The sequence below is a fragment of the Procambarus clarkii genome, chromosome 43, assembly GCF_040958095.1.
Source record: "Procambarus clarkii isolate CNS0578487 chromosome 43, FALCON_Pclarkii_2.0, whole genome shotgun sequence".
NCBI classification, from domain to species: Eukaryota; Metazoa; Arthropoda; class Malacostraca; order Decapoda; family Cambaridae; genus Procambarus; species Procambarus clarkii.
In genome coordinates, this window is record NC_091192.1 from 35,579,139 (window position 1) to 35,595,641 (window position 16,503).

Consider the following 16,503-nt stretch of genomic DNA (forward strand, 5'->3'; position numbering starts at 1 on the left):
TTGATGCCCAAATCACATTTTATTCAGATATATCTTGGGTCACTGAGGAGTACTACACAATGTTACTCACAATCACAGCAATAATCTCTATAAATCACTTTATTTACAAATCCATTACACTGACATTTTCCAGAGCAATGCAAGGTTTCTTGTTTGAAAAGATTTGTTGAGAATAATGTGTACAGGAGTTGCTAAGCTCATGAGCAGATTTTCTTAGTACCCAAGATGAAATACAATCTGGCCTGACTACTTTGTCTCTGCATAAATTCAAGATTCATTTTTCTTTACATCATTTCTAGACATATCTTTTAAGTTTGTAAAGTGTGATGTGAAATCACTGTTGTACAGACATACTCTGAAAGCATTTTAATGTTTTGCACATTTTCTTATGTGTAAATGTTATCCATTCTTAATCTATTAATTTTACCCTTCACATGCAGTTTACTTGTGCTGTAATAAATTCATAAATTAAGTTGGGATCCATTTTACATGTGTCCACACACTCTCTCCAACCCGTCCTCTTACAAATTACGCCACTTTTCGCTCGTATGCTCACTCAGGCTAAAAATCGGCGTAATTCAAAATTAAATTGGTTCATGAAAGTGACATACTATCCCATTTTCTGTTTTGGGTCCTCTGGCTTAGGTTGTTGGGTTAGGAGAGGAAACTTTCAATCAACAGTTTTCATGACATTTTGAAACCTTATGAGAACTTCCTGCCCTCCTAACCTACCAGAGGACCCTTAACTTTTTGTTTTGGAAAACAAAAATCTTAAATTTATTGTAATTATTTTTAATTTTCAAATTACGGCCTTTATTGGCCGTAGCGCATACGAGCGAAAAGCGACAATTTGTAAGAGGACAGAGTTTCCCCGAACTCTCACAGTTTCTTTCCTTCTCCCGACTGTAAAGCGTAGTGCTCACTGGCTCATTTGTACTGTATATGTTCAACTATGCTCAGCTAATGTTAAAATAATCTTATTTTCCAATTCAGCATCCCTTATGGTCTACATGTATAAAATTGAATGCCTTCCTTAAAAATAAATAAAAATAAATTGCATACGCCTCTTTTACACCATCTACTAATATCAAATGTACCCAAACAAACCAATCCATTACCAAACTTCCTTTAATTACTTGAAACGTACACTTAACCCTTGGTTGCAGCAAGTGATGGCAATCATCCTACAAACAAGAGATGTTAATTGCAAAAAATTTGTTTGACTAAATGCCTCAAAACATAGTTTCAACATCATTTAAGGTCCACAACTAATTTCCACCACTGTTAAGGACTACACCTATTTTCTATCACAATTAAAATTTACAAGTAATTTCCATATTAATATAATCAGATGCTTATTAATATATTATAGTTAATTATATCCTGAAATTTTGTATATATTGAAAAAACGAGCGTTGAATGTAATGAAGCGCCATTTTCTGGGAGAGATCCCGGAGGCTCCCTGGAGCTTATCGGGCTAATGTGTTTTATATTAAACCGGGACATTAGCTATGGAATTCAGACCTACCAGGGACCATGAGCCGGAACCTGGCCCCTTCAGAGAGGTTTCATGGAGCAATGGCCCTGGAAAACCCCCCCTGTGGTTGAGGGTTTTCCTAATATGCCTTTGACCGGGGGGTAAGGCACCCAGAAAGGTAGGCATAACAAAACAAACCCCACACGGTAAGAAACTAAAACAAAAAAACGAACAGAGGAAGAACTCCATACAAGCCCACGGAAACAAGCATACAAGCAAACATCACACTCTACTGCCACGCCACTCGTCCGCACAGCCGGCCTGAAACCAAGGCTAGGCCGACCACCAAGGGGCCACAAGGACTACTCTCTCTGGGAAAGTCTCCAACCAAGCCAGAACCCGAAGCAACAGCTGGACCGGGTGAAAGAGATACAGGTAACACCACCTCGACCAGTCCTGCCGAAAGGCATCCACTGCTAACGCCTCGCAGTTGGGGAAGGGGATTACAGACTGGGAGACGCAGAGACCACGCCGACGCAAAGAGGTCCAATTCCGGGAGTCTGTACGTATGGCAGATCCAACGAAACGAGTCGTCGTCGACCGTCCATTCCGTGGACAGGGGTATGAAGTGTGACAGGCCGTTCGCCAGGACGTTGGACACTCCCCGGACATGAACCGCACGGAAAGCCAAACCCCGAGAATCCAGCGGACGAACCACTCAAAGAGACCAACCCCAAAGAGGCAAGGACCAAAGAGAATCCCCGCGGTTCCGGCAATGAACCACTGGAGAACAGTCCGAATGGAGCCAGATGGTCGAATCCCAAGTGACCCAGACCCTCCGAAGCGCGAACCAGACTGCCGCGAACTCCCGAACCGTGCTGTGAGCCCGACGGAAGGACGGACCCCACCGTCCCTGGCCGGCCTGGTGAGTACTGGTCACAAGGCCCCAGCCGAGAGATGATGCGTCCCTGAACACATCGAGCAAAGGCTTGGGCGCCAAAGCACCGAACCCCGAAATCCCCTTAGAGGAAGCCGGCGATGCAGCAACCGACACAAGGCTCCCGGAGGACGAACCCAACATTCGCGACAGAGGCGGAAGGGGCATCCCCGAAGGAACCAAAACAGACGCCGAAGCCAAACCCGACCTGGCGGGTAAACCAGCACGGCGAAACTCAGACTCCTGCACAACTGCTCGAGCAACCGCTGAGTGACCCAGGAACCCCTCAGAAACAGCTGAAGGCAGGACCACAGCTGCAGCAACACCTCTGGAGGAAGAGACAAGGAAGTGGTCCGAGAATCCCAAACAAGACCCAGCCAGGTCTTAACCTGGGATGGAACCTCCTCCAGTTCACCAGGAACCTGAACCTGGCGAGCTAAGAAAGAACCACATCCCTGGCAAGCAGACAAGCGGACCAACCGGGAGTCCACACCAGCCAGTTGTCGAGGAAGGCCAAAACCCAAATCCCTAACAGACGCAGACGGGTCACAACAAACCAGGTAAGACGCGTGAAAACGCGAGGTGCCAGATTCAAGTCAAATGGGAGGCAACGAAAGCTATAAGCCTGACATCCCACCAGGAAACCTAACCAGTCCCTGAACCCCGGATAAATAGGAACGTGCCAATAAGCGTCCTTGAGGTCCAGAGACACCATCCAGGAACCAGGCTCCAACAGAAGCTGGACCTGAGACAGAATAGTCATCCAAAAAGAGGGGCAAGGAATCCAGGGATTCAGATGGGACAAGTCCAGAATGAACCTCAGATCCCCACTGTCCCGTTTGAGCACTGGAAACAGGCAGGAAACCCACCTGAGGGACGGGATCATTTTGACCACGCCCAAGCATACCCACTCCAAGATGACTTGACAAAGTGCAGGAGAAGAAGCCTGCCCTGCCAGCCCCGAACCCCATAAAGGAGGAGTCACCCAACGCCGCTGGATGACACGATCGAAAAGGCCCACAAATCATGGGATCAAGCGTGGGCAAACAGAGCAAGCTTCCCCCCCCCATCGCCCCGTCAACAGGGCAAACCGCGAAAGGGCTGACGCCCCTTACGAAAAACCAAGTGCCGAACAAAGCAATCGCAGCACTGACCAGATGACCCCAGCACCATAGGCAATGTTGGCTCAAAAACTGGTACCAATGACCCACCTCGACCAGCAGAACCCTGAACCTTGGTACGACCCCACCGAGATGGGCGAGAACGACCGCCCCGGAGAACTAACAAGTTCGACGACTAGATGAAGCAGCTTGCAGAAACTGCGAGACTGCAGCCTCTGCAAACAGCCATGGACAAAACAGAGCTTCGTTGAGTGCTGGGCCCCAGACGAAGACCCAGCACTAAATGCCTCCACATCCTCCTCAAGCCAGGCAAAAGACAGCTCAATAAGGGAAAAGAAACGTAAGATGCTCAAACTTGTCCCTCAGGTAAATCTGCAGAACGGTAGAAGTTTCATGCTAATCAAGCGTGCGAGTCTGACAAAACCCATGTCACGCCCTCAACGAAAAGAATGGGCAGTCTGCCAGTCAGGAAGACTCCGAAACCTCCAAACACACCCAAAACCGGGAAGAAGAACCGAACTCAAAAGAGGACGGATCCATCACAGAGGCAGACACCGGGTCTCGCAGGAGGTATGCAGCAAGAGCCTCCCGAACCTCCTTCGCAGAGATACGAGAAGTAGAAAATCTCAGGAAAGATGGGGCTGAAGCACCCAAAGGGGCCCGGAACCGAAACCCGGGGAGGAGCCGAACCCAAATAATACTCATACAGGGAAAGGGAGGTAAGAAAACCCTTCCCCCCTGCAACAATAAGCCCCGTGATGAAGGCAAAAGCACCCAAGCGGGGTCAAAGGGGGCCCAAGGCCCCCCAGGTCGACTCCTACCCAGCTCCGAGATCCCCCAAGTCGGGACCCGGGGCAGAGCTGTTCTCCAAACCCTCTACCCCCTGAAGAAAAGGCAGAATTCAGGGGAAAGGCAGACTAGAAAGGGGCCTGCTGGTGGGACCCAGAAGTTTCGGCAGGAGGAACCGGCTCAAACGCCTCCGTCTCCAGCCCGAATAGGGCAGCCCACGAAGCCTCCCGTGTCTCATTACCAACTAAACCCTGTGCCGAATCCGAAACCCTCAGACGTTTGGGAGCCGGACACAGGAGGGGGAGGGGGGAACCAGGGAGCGCAGAAGGAGCCAAAGTTGAAGTGACTAATGCTCCCAGGTCCGGGTCCCCAAAACCAAAGCAGGGCAGCCATGGGGCTATCTTGAGGTTATCTTGAGATGATTTCAGGGGCTTAGCGTTCCCGCAGCCCGGTCCTTGACCAGGCCTCCTTTTTGTTACACCCCCCCAGGAAGCTGCCCACAGCAGCTGTCTAACTCCTAGGTACCTATTTACTGCTAGGTAATAGGGGCATCAGGGTGAAAGAAACATTTTGCCAATTTGTCTCCACCTCTACCGGGATCGAACTCGGAACCTTAGGACTACGAATCCAAAGCACTGTCCAATCAGCTGTGAGGCGCCCAGGCATCCGGGTGGGAAACCAACCTAGCGTGTTGCAGTAACCTAAACCTAACATGCAACGCGGATGCCACCTGTAATCTAACAGCAACATCAGAATAAAACTGGAGCACAAGCAGAGAACACGACTCGCAAGACTCCGGGTCAAAGGTGTCGTTGACCCAACGGGCAACATGATGGAGGCAAAACAGGTGACTGTCACCTTGAGACAAGGGCACACAGCAACCCTCTAACCCGCACAAGGCAGGCTGGAACTCTGAAGACGCATCCATGTGTGTGTCTACCGGGCCCCGACAGGGTTTTCCAGGGGCCCGTAGGGTAACAACTACGGGAAGCCCAGGCAAGGTGTTGCTAACCGGTTAACACCCAAACTAACAAGGTGGAGACAACAACACTGGAAACCCCTGTGATGTATACAAGCATAGGGGCCTAGCAGAGGGCCACAAAAACAGTATCAAGGAAACTATAGTCCCACTAGGCAGATCCCCCATCAGGCAAATAAAAACAAAAGAAAAGAAAAAACCAACAATAGTACACTGTCCCCAGAGGCAACAGGAACTAGTCGCTGCGTAGGTGGTAGGTCACGCAACATCTTGATACCCTAACCAGCACAACACCACTCCCTACCCAAGGCCAAACAAGGGCCCCAAGCTCCAGCTGGCCCCAAGGGCAAGGCAAATGCCGAGCAGCAAGAACCCCTACGGGAGTGGTTCCTGAACGCCCCAGGGAAGAGAACCCTGACACGTAGGGCCAGTACTCACAGGACGCTTAGGGAAGGAAGCCCCTAAGCGTTTAATATAAAACACATTAGCTCGATAAGCTCCAGGGAGCCGTAGGGGCTCCCCACAGAAAATCCCATTTAATAAAATCAGAGATGCAAATGCTTACTTCCACTCCTTTGTTAACTATATAACTCTCACATCAAAATAAAATACACTGAATATTCCCATTACATACCCAAAAATTACCCAATATCCCCACCTTCTCAACTATATATGGGAAGAATATTAACAAGTCACTTGTTTGCTGAAGTAAATACATATCTATAACACAAGTGCAATTCATTCACAACACACAATAAAGCAGTATACAACAAAGAGTACTGAGAAGACGAGACACCACAAGCATAGCTCTCATCCTGTAACTACACTTAGGTAATTACATTTAGGTTACACACAACATTAATCTGACTAAACCTGTGTTTCTACATTTACTTATCCTTCACCACAAAATGCTTCCAATGCACACAATCAGAAGTTCTTCTAAGAGTAACATTATTTTATATTTTTTATTTAACAGTTTATTCACTATGTCAACCCCTATTTTTAATAGACCGCTTCATCCTTTAACTTACAACAGTTACTACATATTAACTACAGTATTCTCTAAATGGTCAAACAAGCTCTACACTTTAACTGTCTAGGCAGATTATTATTCTTATCTTTATTTGTACCTAAAAGATCTATTTGTACCTATTAAACTTTTGGTAACTGAATTTCTAGGGCTCACACTAAAGAGATTTTTTATTATGAGCTATTTCAACCATGTAAAAATGTGAACCAATTTCACGAAGCACTTACTCAAAATTATAATGTTGAGCTGGCCATTGTACCATGGTACATGAGCCCAAAGACGCTCCTCTTCAAAATACGTTAAGCAGTTTCCGTGGTGTAGTGGTAAGACACTCGCCTGGCGTTCCGCGAGCGCTATGTCATGGGTTCGCATCCTGGCCGGGGAGGATTTACTGGGCGCAATTCCTTAACTGTAGCCTCTGTTTAACGCAACAGTAAAATGTGCACAGTATCCACTCAATTTAACGGCCTCTTTTATACCGATCTGCCGGTATTAACGACCGGTTTGGGAGACCGGTATCTGGAGCCTGCTATACCGGTCTGGAGGTCGATATTACCGACGGTCGGTATTGGGTTTGTTGTGGCATCAGCGTCCCCTCACATGGCGACCAGGCCACCGACCTGGATCGTCCAGAGTCATATATTACATCTTAATTTTCTTTTAAAATGATTCACTTTAATGAAGAAAATTGTAAATTATTATTAATAAAATATTTTGAAACAGTTTTTATTAAGCAAAAGTCTTTTTCTTATTAAATACCTTTTATAGTATAGGCACTAGGTATTTTTTTTCCCACAGACCTAGTATGTACTCCGCCGGGCCATGTGTTCCCATTGTTTACCGTGAACTCGCGCGGCTAGCTTCAATTGTGAAGGATATTACTGTACTGTAATTGTGATCTTTTTAATTTACAAAATGCCAAAAATTACCCAAAGGAAGCGCCTGACGGTTGCACAGAAGCTGGAGTTAATTAAGAAACTTGATAAAGGATATTCTCATGCACGAGCAGCAGCAGAGTTTAACATCGGGAAAAGTACAGTAAGTGACATCAAGAAACAGAAGGATACTCTATTAAAATATGCCTGAAAATAAGTGTACATACAGTATGTACCCTGTATACAATATAAACAATATAAAACAAGCGCTGCAGAGGATGACGTAATCTTCACAGCTTCGTAATCTTCAGCTTCATTAAAAGTAAGTCAATTTACCAATTTTATTATAGTATTACAAGATATTAATTGTTTTTTTTTTCAACAAAAGCTACATATTAGTCTCTGCAAATGTATATTCTATCGTCAGCAGAGAATAGGTGAGCTCAAAATATTTTGTCTTGGCTAGCTCTCAGTGACAAGGCTCGATCGCCATTGTTATGGCATGGCCGCCACAGCCTGTGTTGTAACATTAAAAATACATTACCTGCACTGTTCAGGGTAAATCAAAACACATCTCTAAAATATTATTGAGAAAATATTAACTTGCTGATTGATACATGAAATATTTTGCAATACAAAGGAATGAATCAATTTTTTCCCACCCATCTGAGCTTGATCAGACCGTGTTCACACATCATCCATGCAGCAGCCAACAACTGGCTTAATCGTCGGTGTGGCACTAAATTGGAATGCAATTACACAATGAACTTTATTTAATTTTAGTTATACAGTATAAAATATATCCTACCTGAATGTTACTTGAAAAATTACCCGACCCGACTTAACTTCGGAAATAACGACTAGGGCTCAGCCCCATATAGGCCGTTAAATTGAGTGGATACTGTACTTGGATGAAAAAACGATTCTTCGCGGCAGGGGATCGTATTCCAGGGACCTGCCCGAAATGCTACGCGTACTAGTGGCTGTACAAGAATGTATGTAACAACATTAAGTTAGGTCAATGTGGTAACAGGTGAAATGTGGTGTGCTCGTAACTCACAGTAAAATTGCACAGCCAAAGTCTACTACATTTAATTTACCAGGACACATACACACCACATAATTTATTCCAGGGTTTTTCTCTCTAAGCTTCATTTCAACTAGCATTCACAAAAGTCTTTGCTAAACATCATCCCTAAGCAACACCATTAGGACCTCTTTTTCCATCCATTTACACAAGAACATAATTGTACAATATTGTTATTTCCAGTTACTTTAATACTCATCTCTGTTCTCAAACTTTTTCACCATTCTACCTACTTCCTCAGCTCTTACTAAAATTATACTTTATATATAATACTGTTACAAAGAGTTTACTTATCTCTAACTGCTTTTTCTACTCAAAATATACACATACCTGAGGCCCCTGCTGTGTTTCCTCATCAAAAGGGTCACCAACAATACGCTCATGAGCCAACTTCACCGATTTCTTCACAAATTCCTCGTAGATGGACTCGTGCACAAAAGTCCTGGAGCCAGCACAGCAGTTTTGACCATGGTTACTAAACACTGCATTGTGACACAATTCAACAGCCTCATCCACTGGGAAAGATTTGTATAGCTGAGTTTTCAATTTTTTGTTAGCAAATATATAGTTATATATTAAAAAATTATATATACAGTGTGTGTGTGTGTGTGTGTGTATATGTATATATGTATGTATATTATATATATATATATATATATATATAATATATATATATATATAATTTTTTTTTTTTTTTTTTTTTTTTTTTTTTTTTTTTTTTTTTTTGCTGAGCCACAGCAGACCTTCCTGTCTCTGAGTCCTCCCTACCATTGCTCCCTCCCCCTCCCAACCATTCCTCATTCTCCTGTCCCCTTGTCGTCCTAACCATTCTCTACTCCACCGTCCCCTCGGCCTCCCCAACATCTCCCACTCCGTCCCCTTGTCCTCCCTACCATTCCTCCCCTCCCCAGTCCCCTTGTCCTCCCCATCATTCTCCATTTCCCTGTCCCCTCATCCCCAACTCTCCCATCCCCTTGTCTTCCCCACCATTACCCCCTCCCCTGTTCCCTTGTCCTCCCCCACCATCCCTCACTCCCATCCCCTTGTCCTCCCCACCATTCCCCACTTCCTCGTCGAGCATTCCCAAATGATCTGATGTTCCCATCAGAAAATTGGGAACATCAAATGATCTGATATTGCCATCACTGAAATATTAGAAAAAGTTAAAAAAACAAAATGAAAAAATGAAAAAATACAAAATAAACTATAATCACGAAATGAACAGTATGGTAAACAACACAGCTCAATTCCAACGCTATGTCCCAGAAAATACTTAAATTCAAGTGAAAATAAATTAAAATCTATGAAAATTCAATTTATAATGCAATCAGAAACATATAAATGGAATCATAACATATTTAGAATAGCATGTGTTGCTATTATGTGCAACAGATGGAGCTGTTTTTCCAAAAAACCAGCGTTGAATGTAATGAAACGCCATTTTCTGGATGAGCCCTGGAGGCTCCCTGGAGCTTATCAGCTAATGTATGTAATATTAGACCAGGACATTAGCTATGGAGTTCAGACCTACCAGGGACCATGAGCCGGAACCTGGCCCCTTCAGAGAGGTTTCAAGGAGCAATGGCCCTGGAAAACTCCCATGGTTGGGGGTTTTCCTTATCTGCCATCGAGCGGGGTTAGGCACCCAGAAAGGTAGGCATCCAGAAAGGTAGGCATAACAAAACAAACCCCACATGGTAAGAAACTAACATCAAAAACCGAATGAAGAGGTAGAACTCCCTACAATTCCAAGGCAACGAGCAGACAATCAAACATAACACACTACTGCCATGCCGCTCATCTGTGCAGCCCCCCCCCCAAGAGGGGGAGGAGGGGGGGAGCGGACCTCACCGCGCCAACTGCCTAGCATCAGTTCGGAAGCCAGAACTCCAACAAATGCAAAAATCCAGCGTTGAATGTAATGAAACTCCATTTTCTGGGCGAGTCCCGGAGGCTCCCCGGAGCTATCCAGGCTGAATGGATATGTATAACTTTCTGGCATGGAGTTCTTGCCTACCGGGGACCACGAGCCAGAACCTGGCCCCCTCAGAGAGGCACGAGGAGCAATGGCCAATAGAAACCCCCTTGTGATTGGGAGCATTCTATGTCTGCCATCGACCGAGACAGACACCCAGAAAGGTAGGCGCCCCAAAACAAACCCCTATTCTGGTGAAATTATTGCTACCGAAAGCCGAACAAGTGGACAGAACTCCCCAAACAAAATTATCAAACTAGCATGACGTCATCATGTCGCCGCGTCACCGTCTGCGCAACCCCCTCCTCCCCGAGAGGGGGAAGGGGGAGCCCCAGACCCTCCGCGCCAGCGATCCAACTGGCAGTTCTTAGGCTGGATGTCAAAAGACGCGAAAACGCCGCCGACCAGAGGGAGGAAGGGATGCCGGGGAGCCTCTGGGACTCACCCAGAAAATGGCGTTTCATTACATTCAACGCTGGTTTTCTGGGGGGAGCCCCGTCGGCTCCCCGGAGCTACCTTACCAAAAGATAAGTAAAACAGGGAAGAAACCGGGAGGCGGATACCACACGTCCTAACTGAACAACCAAAACCAGAAACAAAAAGACCAAAACGAGAAGAAAAAGACCACCCAGGCCAACGACCAGGACGGCTCCAAAACTCAAGAGCAGGCCAGAGGGGAACGATGTCCAGGACAGCAAGTGGAACGGAGCAGAAGGAACCACAACACTAAATGTAAGCAGGAGCGGCTCTGCCAGCACCACCCAACATGAGGTGACAGGACAATCCTAGACAACTGTCCCAGAACAACCCCGAAGGAAGACAAACCAACCCTATCAAAGACCGAAGGACCCTTACCCTTCGCAGCGATAGGAAAACCAAACACCGCCCCCGAGACGAAACGTGCAGGTGGGAGACCAAAAACGAACCCACCTGTGCCGACACAAACGACGAGAAACGAACACCACGATCGAAAGCGCAAAACGCGAATCTAAAAACAGCGACCCCGCAACCCAAAGGAGCAACAGAACCAGCTCCAGCAGGGAAGAATGATACATGCGTCCCCGAGGCATCCAAGAGGAGAACCACCGAGGAAGAGAACCGCAGGAAAACAAACACACCCGGTCCGGAAAAGGAACAAGGAAAAACCGAAACCAGGACCGGAACCCAGCAAACCCGGTTCCAAGAAAAGGAACCAGGAAGGCAGGAGCGGCAGACAGAAAAGTCCACCCCCCCCCTCCCACAGACAGCGCAACCCGAAGCCTGCAGAAAACCACACAGAAATCGCAGGAACTCGGCACCAAAACGGAATACCGGAGAAGTCCAAAAGCAGCACATGGGACATGAACAGAGGTCCACCGGAGCACCAAACAGGATAATCAAGAAGCACTGACTCAGATACACAAAAAGTGTAGCATGGGGGAGGAAAAACTGCATTAGGTAAGGAAAACCACGAATACGGCCCAAAGAGCGGTCGGGAAGTAACGCACACGACCAACCACAAAATGTGTAGAGGAGCGCGTACGTACCTGAGGGACCTTACGGACAGCAGGGTTATCGAGGTTCTTGAGAAGATCTCTCCCTCGGCTATGTGAGGGTGCAGTCAGGCACCGAAAATAGGCAAGGAAAGTGTCCAGACAGGGAAAAGACCCAGGGGTCTACAACGAAAACAAAAGCACTGCAATGCGGGGCAGAGCCCCACAGGACAACAAAGAACAAAAGATGGACAAAATGCACTAAAGACCCATGCAAGGTGACCAAACACCACACCCAACACCCCAGTCAGGAGCCATCGACGCAATCCTGCCAAGCGGGGAAGAGGAAACAAGGATGGAACAGTGAACAAGGGTGGCGGAAGGAGTAGAGTATCCCAAGAAGATACTCGCTCCAAACGCACGAGCCTAACGAGAGAAGCAAAGCTCCACAAAGTACCAACGACAGAACTCAAACCGTTCCGTACGTCCAACAAAAAGCCCTGCCAACCTGTGGGGAACTGAGGCGGCGCCCAAGCATATAACCAGCAGAGTAGCGAATAATAACTAGTCTACCGGCAAGTGTGGCCTAGAACAGACATTCGAGACACCGTACCGACACTCAGTGCGCCCAACCCTCACCATTGCCCGCCAATGATCACCCACAACTACTGTATATGCAACAAAAGATAAGTAGTCCCTTAGTGTTTGTGTTAATTGACCAATCTCCACGAAACAATAGAAACTGGGATAGGGGCACACGCCACCTGCGCGGCACAGTAACAGGCCCGGTGATGTGCGGAACCAATTACCACGTAACGTGGTGGTGGGGCCCCACTATTGGTGCAAGAGCAGGTTGGACATGTAAGTGAGTGGGAATGTATGATAATCTTCTTGTTTGAGGAGCTGTTCACTGGAGACAGTTAAGCAAATCCCAGCTGTGTCTGGGTACAAGTGATAGGATGAACAACCCAGCAGGTATTCCTCCTATCGGGGAGTGTTGTACATGCTGCTATGGCGGTGTGTCTACTCAAGATGAGAGGCGCTGCCCAATAAACTCGCCTCTCGAAGCAAAATTTAATTTAAATTAGTAGCTGCCTCGCACGGGCCAAGAGGCCCTCCGCAGGGCGATTGTACTTATGTCCGAATGCAGGTACGCACAAGGGGACACAGGAAGTAGTGAGCACCCAAAGGAGCCAGACACTAAAAAGAACCCGAGTAATGGCAGAGGGAAAGGAAGCCAAAAGCACCAAAATGCCATGAGGAGGCAGACGCCACCCACAGGAGCAAACAAGAAGACAGAGCCCAGAAGGCTCAGGAAACTGCGCAACCGTCAACTGACAGGAGAGGCGGGGCCCAAGAGCCAGAGCTCAACCCCTGCAAGCACTACTAGGCAAGCACCCCACCAAAAGTGAGAACCAGCACTAGGCCGACAGAAGTGCCAGACAAGACAACCTCACCTGCAGAGCAGACACACGACCGTGCCACAACACAGGCGAGCCAAGTAACATACTAGGAGCAGCGCTAAAGGTGTGCCCGAAAGCCATGCATACTCGAGGCAGTAGGCATAGTATGTACCCTTACCTGAATAAAATGCGAGGTCGAAGGAGAATACGGCCAGAGGTACGCGCCCTGCAGAAGACGAAGCAGGACAAAGGGAGAACAAAGTGACATTCCCCGACATAAATCCAAAACACCCTCAGCATCCAGAGGGCCACGACCGGAGGGAGAAACTAGCAAGAAGCCGTAGAAAACCACGAGAAACGGAGCAAACACACGAGCATACCGCCCGTAAACAAAACGCACACCGCAGCCCCAGCACATGAGGTACGAAACGCACCACCTGTCCACCGGGAGGCGTGGCTTGTACACCAGGCGGACACACAAATCGTACACACAACGTACAGACATCGTACAAACACCAGGAAGGTGTGCGGAACGAAGACAAAGAACGCCGAAACTGGAAGTAGAGACGACGCGAAAACAAAACAAGGCGAAAACGAAGCAAAAGAAAAACAGATGAAGGAAGGGAACCAACAAGGCCGACAAAAGACCTGATGGAAACCACATCGAAAATCAACAGACGTTCCAATAATATTGGAAGGTACGAAGAGACTCGTGAACCAACGAGAATGCTTTGCCCTACCTATAAATCCATCATTCTTTGTAAAATCTCTTGGACGTACGTACCTTACCTAAATAAACATTTATTTTTATTATTTATTTAGAACCCCGACAAGCACCCCTGACCAAGGAACTTGCAGGTACAATGATACGAAACGGGTGAGGCCCTGCGTACTAGGCCAAGATAGAAATCCATCAATGTTTGTTACACACCTTGTATGGATGTACCTTACCTGAACACTTTTTTTTTTTTTCGTGAACAGCATCGCGACATAAGAGCGAAAAGGGTAAGGAAAAGGGGATGAAACACACCCCCATGAACGACGGGACCGATGAACCCGAAGGAACACAGAACCGAACCCAGGGAGTGGCATACCCGAAAACAACAGGAACACAGAGGGAAGGAACAACCCCACTCTGAGGAACTGCCAGCCCCACACCAAAGGTACAAGGACCCAAGAGGGGCAAATGGGGCCGAGGCCCCCCAGGTAACCCCTCCCTAACCCCGGGAACCTCTACGGCATGACCCAGGGCCGAGCCGCACCCCCAAAGCCCCAGCTTAACAAGGAAAAGCTGGGGCAGCCGTGCAAACACTAATGAAGGGAGCCCACTGGTCAGACCCATACAGCACGGCTGGAGGAACCGACTCGAATGCCTCCGCCGCCACCCCGGAAGAGGAAAACCCCCCCCCGAGACCGCCCGAGTCTCAACCCAACCAGACCCCACCCCAACCCCAAAACCCTCCTATGGTTCGGAGCAGGAAGCAAGGGAAGAAGTGAGTAGAACAGAAGGGGAGGAACAAGAAGCGGAAGGAGCCAGAGCCGAAGCGACCCCCACCCCCAAGTCCAAACCCCAACCACCAAAACGGGGCAGCCTCGGGACATCCGGGGCCGCAAACCAAGAGCGTTGCAGCAACACACACCCAGAAAGCAACGCCACAGCCGCCTGCACCCGATTATCAAGACCAGTGGCCTGGGTCGTACGCTGGGGAGAGCGCGTACCGACAACAAACATCGGACGACTCCGGGTCACAAGAACAAGGACCCAACAGGCAGCATGGCGGAGGCTCAACAGGCGAGTGTCACCCTGAGACAAGGGGACAGATCAACCTTCAAACTCGCCGGACGCGAGGGGGACTCCGGGAACACATCTAGGGGACCACGGAGCCCCCGTGGGGTTTCCCAGGGCCCTTAGCCTTTGGTACACGCTAAGGGAAGCCCAGGCAGGGTACCGCGAACCGGCGCCCAAATCTACCAACAAACTGCTAAAGCTGAACCCCCGGGACGTGTCCACTCACGGGGGCCAAGCAGGGAGTACCGCCTACAAAAGAATTCAAAAGAAATTCACCTAGAACAGGAAAGGGGGACCATAGTAAAAGCAGACCCCCCACCAGGCAAAAACAAAAACAAAAGAAAACCCCGCAAGAGGACAATGTACCCAGGCGGAACAGAGCTGGCCGCTGTTAATGGTGAAAACTAGCTGTACAGCACCCTGCGCCCCTACCAGTGACGAGAACTACCACCTACCCAGAGACAAACCAGGGCAACAAAACCCCAGCGGACTCCAAGGGCGTCCCAGTACCGAGCAGTAAAGGACACAGCGGAGGTAGAACCCAAGGCAACTTGTGGAAGGTGGCCCCAAGCCCCAAGGGCAGTACTCACAGGGCACCTAGGGAAGGTAGCCCTAGGCGCATGCAGCCCGAGTACCGTGGAATCTTACTCCTGGCTCACACCCCACCGGTAGAGACAGTCCACACCACAAGGCACAGAACTGAAACAAAAACCGGAGCCAGAGGCACTCGACCAGCCAGTATGACCATCAGCCAAGAACTGCCAGTTGGATCGCCGGCGCGGAGGGTCTGGGGCTCCCCTTCCCCCTCTCGGGGAGGGAGGGGGGGGTTGCGCAGACGGTGGCGCGGCGACATGATGACGTCATGCTAGTTTGATAATTTTGTTTGGGGAGTTCTGTCCACTCGTTCGGCTTTCGGTAGCAATAATTTCACCAGAATAGGGGTTTGTTTTGGGGCGCCTACCTTTCTGGGTGCCTGTCCCGGTCGATGGCAGACATAGAATGCTCCCAATCACAAGGAGGTTTCTATAGGCCATTGCTCGTCGTGCCTCTCTGAGGGGGCCAGGTTCTGGCTCGTGGTCCCCGGTAGGCAAGAACTCCTAGCACTTTGACTGATGCCAGAAAGTTATACATATCCATTCAGCCTGGATAGCTCCGAGGAGCCGACGGGGCTCCCCCCAGAAAAAAAAAAAAAAAAAGCGTTGAATGTAATTAAACACAATTTTCTGCGCGAGACCCTGAGGCTCCCTGGAGCTATCCAGGATGATATGCTAATGTCAGACTTTGGCATCAATCATGCATATGGAGTTCTTTGGGCCTACCGAGGACTACGGCCAGAACCTGGTCCCCCTCAGAGAGGCAAGGGGAGCAATGGCCTATGGAAGCCCCCATGTGGTTGGAAGCATTCTATGTCTGCCATTGACTGGGTCAGGTACCCCAGAAAGGTAAGCATCCCAAAACAAACCCCTATTTTGATGAAAATATTGCTACCAAAAGCCGAACAAGTGGATACAACTCCCTAAACAAAAATGAGCAAACTAGTATGATGTCACCCATTGCCGCGCCGTCGTC

At 48.3% G+C, this 16,503-nt stretch overlaps 1 protein-coding gene across 7 annotated transcripts in view; it reads right to left on the minus strand.

Moving 5' to 3' along the window:
* LOC123755962 (aldehyde dehydrogenase X, mitochondrial) overlaps positions 1-16,503 on the minus strand; it is a 149,254-nt gene that overhangs the window by 14,320 nt on the left and 118,431 nt on the right. For all 7 annotated transcript variants that reach the window (XM_069300242.1, XM_069300240.1, XM_069300239.1 and 4 more), the window contains one exon: positions 8,626-8,810. In XM_069300242.1, coding sequence (XP_069156343.1) covers positions 8,626-8,810 — 185 coding nt within the window. The remainder of the gene's footprint in view (positions 1-8,625; positions 8,811-16,503) is intronic.